The sequence below is a fragment of the Megascapheus bottae genome, chromosome 8, assembly GCF_031878675.1.
Source record: "Megascapheus bottae isolate mThoBot1 chromosome 8, mThoBot2.hap1, whole genome shotgun sequence".
NCBI classification, from domain to species: domain Eukaryota; kingdom Metazoa; phylum Chordata; class Mammalia; order Rodentia; family Geomyidae; genus Megascapheus; species Megascapheus bottae.
In genome coordinates this window covers 45,707,683-45,717,376 of record NC_143516.1, presented here as the reverse complement: position 1 = coordinate 45,717,376, position 9,694 = coordinate 45,707,683, and the positions used below count along the sequence as shown (strand labels likewise).

The 9,694-nt window shown below is 50.7% G+C and overlaps 1 protein-coding gene across 1 annotated transcript; it reads left to right on the top strand.

Moving 5' to 3' along the window:
* Window positions 1-1,595: 1,595 nt before the first annotated feature.
* Window positions 1,596-9,220, top strand: Prdm13 (PR/SET domain 13). The gene is made up of 4 exons (XM_090337699.1): window positions 1,596-1,885; window positions 3,255-3,386; window positions 3,652-3,772; window positions 7,419-9,220. Exons 1-4 carry the CDS (start codon window positions 1,742-1,744, stop codon window positions 9,218-9,220), a joined length of 2,199 nt encoding a protein of 732 aa, XP_090193825.1. The 5' UTR covers window positions 1,596-1,741.
* Window positions 9,221-9,694: the final 474 nt, after the last annotated feature.

Sequence of the window (9,694 nt, the reverse complement as noted above, 5' to 3'; positions counted from 1 at the left end):
CCCAGCCTCTTTTCTGTCCTTTGAATGATGGAGCTGTGGTTGTTTGCTTTTAAAATTAAGTCTAGTGAAGGTGGTTCATGCCTGTAATGCTAGCTACTCAGGAGCTTGAGATCTGAGGATCGTTGTTGGCTCAAAGCCAGCTGGACCAGGAAAGTGGAGCAGGAAAATCTGGTGAGACTCTTATTTCCAATTAACCTCAAAGCTGGAAGTGGAGTTGTGGTAAAAGTAGTAGAGCACTAGCATTGAGCACAGAAGTTCATGGGACAGTGCAAGACCCAGAGTTCATACTCCAGGATGGACAAAAAATAAAGTAAAACAAAACAAAACACCCAAAACAGTTTATTTGGTTGCAGAAACTGAAAACTTTCTCCTCACTTTAAAGTTAAAAGGAAATCGGGTCGAGTTAAAGGAAATTGGCCTAGTGGTAGAGTGCTTGCCTAGCATGCACATAGACCTGGGTTCGATTCCTCTGTACCACATACATAGAAAAAAGCCAGAAGTGGTGTAGAGGCTCAAGTGGCAGAGCACTAGTCTTGAGAAAGTCCAAGAACAGTGCTCAGGCCCTGAGCTCAAGCCCAGGACTGGCAAAAAAAAAAAAAAAAAAAAAAGAAAAAAGAAAAAAAGAAGTTAAAAGCAAAACTGGTTGAGCTGATCCGTTGAGCTGGTTGGACAGACCAGAAGCAATCATCACAGTCATAATCATAATCAACCCAGCGCATGGAACTCGCTTTTCAACCGTCTGCCCGGTGCGAGGAGCTTACATCCGGATCTCCTATACAGCCCTTGGTTAACCTCATTCTCTCATTCTGCAGAAAAAGTGCGGGTCCTGGGTTCGGCCGGAGTTGCACTGATAAGCAATTTTGCCTTCTCATATTGTTCCGGACGTTTCATGATTGGGGCGAAATGGGCAGAAGGAATAATTAAAGCGGTTCTGAATAGAGGACTGGCCTGAACCCAATCCCCTGAAATGGTAATATGGCCGTGATTTAAAAAGTGTAGGTGTTTTCTGGTGTTTTCCCATCAAGTACCTGCCTAATTTCTGTATGGCACACGCCAGAAATCAATAGAAGTTAACAAGTCCTCCAAACAGTCCCCAACTCTTTGTTTAATCTCCTTTACAATAAAGCCAAGGGGAGAGAATTAAAAATCTTTGAAGTGGACCAAGGCTCAAAGGAATCAGCCAAGTAGACTTAAAGTAGTCACTTATTTCCCAAAACTGGTTTGTCGGAGAACAATAAAAGGAAGTAAAATTTATGGAGAAATTATACAGTGGATTTGTCACTTAAAATATCGTAACTGTCTCAGGGACAATACCCCATGCTGAGGATTAATGGTCCCGCCGGACCTTTGATTCACAAGCGCCTTTTCTTCGCCCTTGACAAATTGGATTTTTAGGAATGGGAAGGTCGCCTGGACCATTGTGTTCTAGCCATTCAGAGGCCTAGATTATGCAGGGGGCTGGGGGAACCACTCCATGTGACCCTCTCGGGTGGGACTCTGCAGCTGCTTCACCGTGCAACTCTCTCACCAAACTCCGCGCGCCCTGGCGCTCTCGGTGCCAAAAGCCGCCCGCCCCAATTGAAAAGGCGCAGTGCATGGCCTCGCGCGTCACTCCGCGGGCGGAGGACGCACGTCGGGGCGCGGCTCCCTAGCTGGAGCGCGGCGGCTCCGGCTCCACCACTCGCGCCCTGTGGAGGACTGGGCGCGTCTCACAGCCTGCCTGAAGGCGGCGGCGGCGAGGATGCACGGGAGCGCCCGCGCGCCAGCCACCAGCGTCAGTGCCGACTGCTGCATCCCGGCCGGCTTGCGCCTTGGGCCGGTGCCTGGCACCTTCAAGCTGGGCAAGTACCTGTCAGATCGCAGAGAGCCCGGGCCGAAGAAAAAGGTATTAGCTATCCCGATCGCTGTTCCTTGACGACTGCCTCCTTTTGCCATGATCAAGGAAGGGGTAGAGAAGTGGGGAAGGGGGCGAATCGAATCTTCACCTGGTGACCCTGCCAGGTAGAAGGGGATTCCAATTACACTTTATGCAGGGCGAGGACCCGGCTGGAGGGAGAGGACCCGGCTGGGAGGGGACCGCCCTGGGTGCAGAGCTCTGAGGTTTGCTCGACATTCAGGGTCTCCGGGAACTAGCGCTTTCTCTCCGGCTCTCAGGGCTGTCCCGGGCGAGGTGCTGGGGGGTAGCCTCATCTCTAACCCCTTCTTGGGTCTTCTCCCCTGTTTCCTCTGCGGGCATTAGGTGTTGAGGATTTTTCCTACTGTCTGTGCTTCTGTCAATTAATTAATTGGAGGTTTACATTTTAGACTGAATTTCACACCATTTCCTTCAGAGAGATTATTCTTGGGGAAGCTCCAAGTTCCTGGCATGTCCTCAGAATTTTCTCTCTGCCAGTTGACTTCTGGGTTTGGAGTCATGGAGACAGGATGAGCTAGGTGCTGGAGACAGGCTCTGAGAATGAGGCGTGCTCACTCTCGAGGGCACCTGATTGAGGTGCGGGTGAGCATGACTCACTCACTAGCGTCAGGAGCGATTTAAAGATTCTCCCCTGCGCCGGGGGGTCGTTCCAGCTGCCAAAGATGGCCAAACAACGGATCTGAAAAGGAAGGCAGAAGTTTAGCGGAGAAGGAAAGACTTTTGCTTTCCTAACTGCCTACTGCATTCTTGTAAGAATATCTCCCAGGTCCCGCCAGTAGGACCAGTATCTCACCTTTGATGCAATCTACCCTCTAGTCTTCCCAGCTCCTTTCTAAACTCGGTTTGGAGTATAGAACTTTCCTCTTTAAAAACAATTTAATTGCTTTTAAATGGCTTGTTGGCTGCAGGCAAAATTTCTCCGCGGTGCTTTGTTTCACCCATTTATTTCTCTGCTTGCCTTGCTTGCACCCAGAGGCAGGAGAAATTGGCGAGGGGGGAAGGCCCCAAGGCAGACTTTGCAAAGTCTTTCCCTAGGTGTTAGGGCTGCTTTTATGGTGGCCGTGGGAGGGGGGAGATGGTAATGGGGGATATTTTGGTACAAAATGGTCTAGGTACTCAAGAACCCTATTAACAAGCCCTCTCTCCCTCTCTCCCCCCCCCTCTCTGTATGGTTACACTAGTCTCCATTCTCTAAGTTAAGGACCAAAGGAACTCTTATTTCAGTGCTCTGTATGATAAAGCGGATGCAAACATTTTTCTGAGTTGGGTGGGGAGGCTTATGCTCTGGGTTGTGGGCCTGGCAGAGGTGCGGGAAGAACGACCACTGCTTGTGTTGCAGGTACGCATGGTGAGAGGGGAGCTGGTGGACGAGTCGGGGGGCTCCCCTCTGGAGTGGATAGGGTTAATCCGGGCAGCCAGGAATCCCCAGGAACAGACTCTGGAAGCTATTGCAGACTTACCCGGAGGACAGGTACTGTGGGCTCCCTCCACCCCTGCCAATTCTATCCACCCACCTTCCCAAAGGCAGCCACCAGATTTAAGAGCCAAGTGCTTCAGCCAGAGGTCTCATTTAAAGGTCCTGACGACTGTGTAGGATAGATAGGATTGTCTTGTTTTCCTACTAGAAGGATGAAGGATGCAATTCAGAGAAATCCCAAAGTGTCAGAGTCAGGGCTTGAACTCTACTTCTCAGTTGTCCAGGAAATAACAGAAATTTCCAATTCTTTGTAACCCAGATCTTCTACCGAGCATTGCGAGATGTCCAGCCAGGGGAAGAACTCACTGTGTGGTATTCAAACTCCTTGGCTCAGTGGTTTGACATACCCACCTCTGCAACCCCAACGCACGATGAGAAAGGTACTACCCTGAGGTTTCTGTGCAGGGTGGGTGGTGGACGCCTAGCTTTCTTCTAGTATTGGAAGGCAGCATCAAACCTGAAGGACTGCTCTCTCCCTAGAACTGATTTATTTCAGATAGAAAATCTCCTTAAAATCAAATTAACAGCAAAGCCTCCCTCTCCCTCCACTGCAGGTGGCTCCTGCCTGTAACCCTAGCTACTTAGGAGGCTGGGATCTGAGGATCATAGTTCAAAGCCATTCCCAACAAGAATTTCTGTGAGACTCTTATCTCTAAGTATCCACCAAAAAAAAAAAAAAGTCAGAAATGGGGCTGTGGCTCAAATGGTAGAGTGTTAGTGTCCAGGCCCTGAATTCAAGCCCCAGGACAAACACACACACACACACACACACACACACACACACACACACACTCACTCACACACACCACAGAGAGAGAGAGAGAGAGAGAGAGAGAGAGAGACAGAGACAGAGAGAGAGAGAGACAGAGAGAGAGAGAGCAAAAAAGAAAAAGAACACCCATGACACTAATAATCTATTCACAACACTTTATGAAGTTCCTGAGCTCATCTTTGTCTGTGGCATATCTTAATGACAATTATTTACTCACTTAAGGGTAAAAAATGGAGGCGTAACATAGTGATACAGTAGTTATTTTTTGAGTCCTAGAAAGCATACAAAAAAGTGTGCGATTGTTTGCAAGGTGGGAGGGCAGCTCTTCACTGGCTTTCGAGAACAATGTACTTTCTACAACATTTTAGAAGCATTACGGTACTTACAGCTGGTTAGTTGGCAGGTATTTAGCATCTTCCATTTAAATGTTATTTATTCACCCCCCCCCTCCTAAGACTACTTAAATGGAACCTGGGACGTATCCCAGTTTCTTCTCAGATTTATTTGGTAGCCTCGAAAGCTAAGAGTGGATTTATGCAAATTGAAATGCAGCAACTAAGGAGGAAAACATTTTCAAGTACTCCCTTGAACACTGAGGAACGCTTCCTCTAGAAAAGAAGACTGAGACATGTTAAAAAATAAAGTCTTAAAAATCCCTTATCATACACAAACTGTGATCATTTTGAGTTTGTGATCTCACCTAAAGATCTATTATTTAATCAACATGAAAATACTATGAAATATTTTAACGTAAACTTCCTGAATTGTTACTTAGCCCCATCCCTTTAGAAAGCAATAAACTGTGGCAATTGGGGAACACTTTTTGAATAAGAAAGAATGAAGTTTGTTGAGAACAATGAGTTATTTCATTCAGAGTCTCACTGTTGTCCATAAATCAGTTCTATTTATTTTGGGAATAGATTTGTTGATACTGCTTAAGAATTATCCTAATGTCGTTCATTCCTTGTGTCACATTATAAAATTCTCTTGTCAGGTTCTTCTAGTAAAAGAAAAGCAAAACAGCCCCACAGCGGGGAGAATGCTGAAATCAGAACAAACTGGAGGGATTTAGGATCCCCCCACCATTTCCACATACAATATCCTTACTTAGGTACTTCCAAATAATACCAAAGTAACTTGTTTCAGTGGTGGCTTCCATGTTTTTTATTTCAGCTAATTGAATTTATAAACAACACATTGTAACATGTTGAACATAATTTAAAAAACAGACACCATTTTCCTTTTGGGGGAGTCCTAGGTTATTTTGAACTTGACAGCTCTAGTTTGGAGATGCTTGAAAGGTTTACCACTTTAGAGTTGAAAGAGGGGAAGAACAGGAGGACAGATTATTGAAAACATTCACTTTGTTTAAATCTCCAATAGAGGACAAAAATAAATAGGGGTGGTATCTGTACTTCCATCACTGGCTGACCTCAAGGAGTTTCAACTTCATAGGAAGAAGTAACCAACCCTTCATCCAAGGATCAAAGCTTGCAGGATTGCATTAGTTTGGCATTGTGGGGCAGCTTACAACTCTTTTTAAACAGATGATGAGAAGGAGGTTCTGAACTAAAGAAAATGGTGCTTAAATATTAAATCATCACACTCCTCAAGAGAACTCAGGGGATCATTTTCTGATCTTGCCTTTTACTTTCTCCAAGATTTCCCATAGATGTGTGCAGTACATTGTAACAAGAATACTGACCTAGTTTTGTCCAAGTCTTTTTATAAACAGTCAGAATAGGCTATCACAGGCAAATCCCTCCACACCCTACCTACCTTTCAGTCTTTCCTGTTGTCCTTAGGCCTCTGTTAAAACAAAGTACTTTTCATCTGAATTTTTATCTTTGTTATCTAGGAAGACTACTTGTTTTATGAAAAGGCAAAATTAATATACAAGAAGGGCAAATGCTGTAGAAAATTTCCCTGGTTAATTCTATAGTAATGGCGTTGAAGTTTGAGCTGCTTGTATAAAAAGAGATAGAATTTTAACTTGCCCATTAACTCTTCAGAGACCACATACACTTAGGATACTTCTTTGTGGGTCAATAAACTTCTTTCTCACAGACATCCTTCCCTTTTGTATTACCAGTCAACCACATTTAAACGTTAACCCAATTGAAAGATTGTTACAAAAGTAACATGACCTTCTCAAGTGGAAATTAATGCCTATGGATTAGGTTCTCATACACATATCTCTTGAATAGGTTCACAGATGCTGTAAAAATAAAAAACAATGTTAATAATACAAAATACCAAAAATATTTACCATGTATATACAGTGCTGGTACAGAATCCTGAACATTTTCAAAGCCGAGTATCAATTTCTATCTTATTTCTATCTATCTGCTTGTGAAATAAAACATACACAAATATCCTATCTTCTGCCAGTATTTTACTGAACTTGAGACTGTGCAGCTATTGGCGTTAATGATTACTAAGCCAGGAAATCTGAGATGATGATACAACATTATTCTTCTTAAAATATCACCATCCTGTCTGGAATATCCGGAGGAAGGTTTTTTTTTTTCCCCTATCAAATTAAATGAGGGTTAAATAGGAGATAAAGATACAACTAATTTTGAAGAATAGCAAATCATAGTCCCTATGTGGTCCTTCAGTTTGGTCACGCTCCAGGAAAACCTCAGGCAAAGTGTTTGAGGCTGGGAGGGGGTAGAAGGGGTGGATAGTGGATACAAAAGACATTGTTCTATGAAAAGGAATGATTACATATGGCCCATACATACAGGATATTGTCTCGCTCGGTAATGAGGCGCTCACGACTATTAGATTGGCCTTTGTTCAGTTTATCCAAACTCCTTGACATACGCGCCACCTATTTGGCAAACGCCAACAGATGGGCCCAGGCAAGGCACAGCCTCAACACTTGATTTAGAGCAACAGCTGCTCCGGGCTTTTCCCTGCCGGCCGGCCGGCCTGAGCTCGGCCTTCCGAGAGAGATGGCAGGGAGAAAGAGTCTTCCTTGGAAGTGTGTTCAAGTCACCTGTCTTGATCTTTGAGCACTCCCAGAAGAGATGGAGATCAGAACTGACCATTCCGAGCTTTTTTTTGGGGTGGTGGTGATAGTGGTGAGGGGGTGTCCTTGGTACAATGGGGCCCCACGATTACTGTGGCTTCTGCCACGTCTCTGGTGGAAACAGGGGCTGAACCTTGGGCGTCCTTAGCCATCTCTTCTTTGGGCTCTGCGTTACGTCTCTTCTCACAGGGTCCTCTTCCCACTCTTTCTCGCCCAGGGGAGGAACGCTACATTTGCTGGTACTGCTGGAGGACCTTCCGGTACCCCAATAGTCTCAAAGCACACCTGCGATTCCACTGCGTGCTCAGCGGCGGCGGGGGCCGCGCCTTCCTGCACCACGAGCACGCGGCTCGCCCCGGCGCGGCCCCGGCCGACGGCCTCGGCTTCTCCCCGAAACCCGCTGCACCCGACTTCGCCGCGCCGGCCCAGGCGGGCGCTCTGCGGCCTCCACCTCAGGCCCCACAACTCCCCCAGACTTGTGGGGCGCGGGAAGGCATCAAGCGCGAGGCCGCCTCCGGGCCCTCGGCCATCTCGCCGCCCCTGGGCAAGTGGGGGTCGCTCAAGAAGGGCAAGGAACTCCGGGAGGATCGTGCGGTGGACGTGAGCGGGGCAGCCCGGGCACACCACGGCCACTTCGTGGGCATCGTGGGTGGCTCTCCAGCGGGGAGCGGCGGCCTGGCTCTCTACCCCGGCGTGCGCTCAGCTTTCAAGCCCGCCGGTTCGGCCCGAGCGGCCGCGCACGGCGACCCCTACAGGGAGGAGGGTGGCGGCAAAGCCGGGGCGGGTCTGGCCTTGGGCCGGCTGCTGGGCGGGGGTCGGGCTGGCGGGCGCCCCGGGAGCGGAGAGAACCCGGCCGCCGGAGGCACGGGCCACCACCACCACCACCACCACCACCACCACGCGCATCACCACCACCCCAAGTGCCTGCTCGCTGGGGACCCGCCGCAGCCGCCGCCCCCTCCGCCCCCTCCGTCCGGCCTGCCTTGCTCCGGGCCCCTGCGCGGCTTCCCCCTGCTCCCCGGCCACCCAGAAGAGGGGTCCGCCTTCAAGCACGTGGAACGCGCGCCGCCCACCGCCACCGCCGCCGCGCTGCCGGGGACGCGCTACGCGCCGCTGCCGCCCGCGCCGGGGCTGCCGCTGGAGCGCTGCGCCCTGCCGCCCCTCGACGCGGGCGGGCTCAAGGCCTATCCCGGAGGCGAGTGCGGCCCCCTGCCCGCAGCCGTCATGCCAGCCTTCACCGTCTACAACGGGGAGCTGCTCTACGGCTCCCCGGCCGCCGCCGCCGCCGCTTACTACCCGCTCAAGCTGCACTTCGGAGGACTGCTCAAATACCCCGAGTCCCTCTCCTATCTGAGCGGGCCCGCGGCGGCGGCGGCGGCGGCGGCGGCGGCCGCGGCGGCGGCGGCAGCCCTGAGCCCGGCGGAGCTGGGCTCCCTGGCCGGCATCGATCGGGAGATCGCCATGCACACGCAACAACTGTCGGAGATGACGGCCGGCAAGGGCCGCGGCCGTCTGGACGCCGGCGCGTTGCCACCGGCCGTAGCGGCGGCCGGTGGCGTCGGCGGGGGCGCCGGGGGCGGGGGCGGCGGGGCAGGCAAGGCCAAGACCGGCCACCTGTGCCTCTACTGCGGCAAGCTGTACTCGCGCAAGTACGGGCTGAAGATCCACATGCGGACGCACACCGGCTACAAGCCGCTCAAGTGCAAAGTGTGCCTGCGGCCCTTCGGCGACCCCAGCAATCTCAACAAGCACATCCGCCTGCACGCCGAGGGCAACACGCCCTACCGCTGCGAGTTCTGCGGCAAGGTGCTGGTCCGCCGCCGGGACCTGGAGCGCCACGTCAAGTCCCGCCACCCCGGCCAGAGCCTGCTCGCCAAGGCCGGGGATGGCCAGGGCTCGGAGCCGGGCTACCCGCCGGAGCCCGGAGACCCCCAAAGTGATGACAGCGACGTGGACGTCTGCTTCACCGACGACCAGAGTGACCCCGAGGCTGGGGGCCGCGCCGGCCACGACTCCTAACCAGACTCGCCCGCCGGGACTGAACAGTGGGGTGGGTGGGGTGTGTTCTGGGAGAGGAGGAGATATGGGGTGTGGCGGGGGGTGGGGGGGAGATGAGGAACAGGGACCCGAATGACAGATTCGTTATTTTTATTTTTTGAGATAGTATTGGATTTGGAACAATCATAAATCTCAAGGCCAGAGCTGGAAAGTCAGCAAAGGTTCGGAAGGTGGTTGAAAGCCATGGGGCAGCCATCGAGGACGGTGGGTCTCTGTCACCTTGGACTCCTTGTATTGCCCCCTCCCTTCCCTGCTCGTTCTGCATACCACAGGTTGTCTGCCCTTGGGTTTCAGGATCATGATTTTGCCATGTTTTTTTTTTTTTTTAAGTTCTCTTCTGGGGTGGGGGTATTGTGCCTTTTGAAGGGGAGTTTTGTGTGAATTTTACATTAGCATTTCACCGCATAGACAGAACAGTAGTCAAGAGTTCAGAAG

Bases quoted from the DNA above. Each gene is read 5' to 3' on its own strand.
- Prdm13 (XM_090337699.1), top strand. From the start codon at position 1,742: ATGCACGGGAGCGCCCGCGCGCCAGCCACCAGCGTCAGTGCCGACTGC. The intron at 1,886-3,254 runs GTATTAGCTATC...CTTGTGTTGCAG, and splicing joins AGCCCGGGCCGAAGAAAAAG to GTACGCATGGTGAGAGGGGA. The intron at 3,773-7,418 runs GTACTACCCTGA...TTTCTCGCCCAG, and splicing joins CCCAACGCACGATGAGAAAG to GGGAGGAACGCTACATTTGC.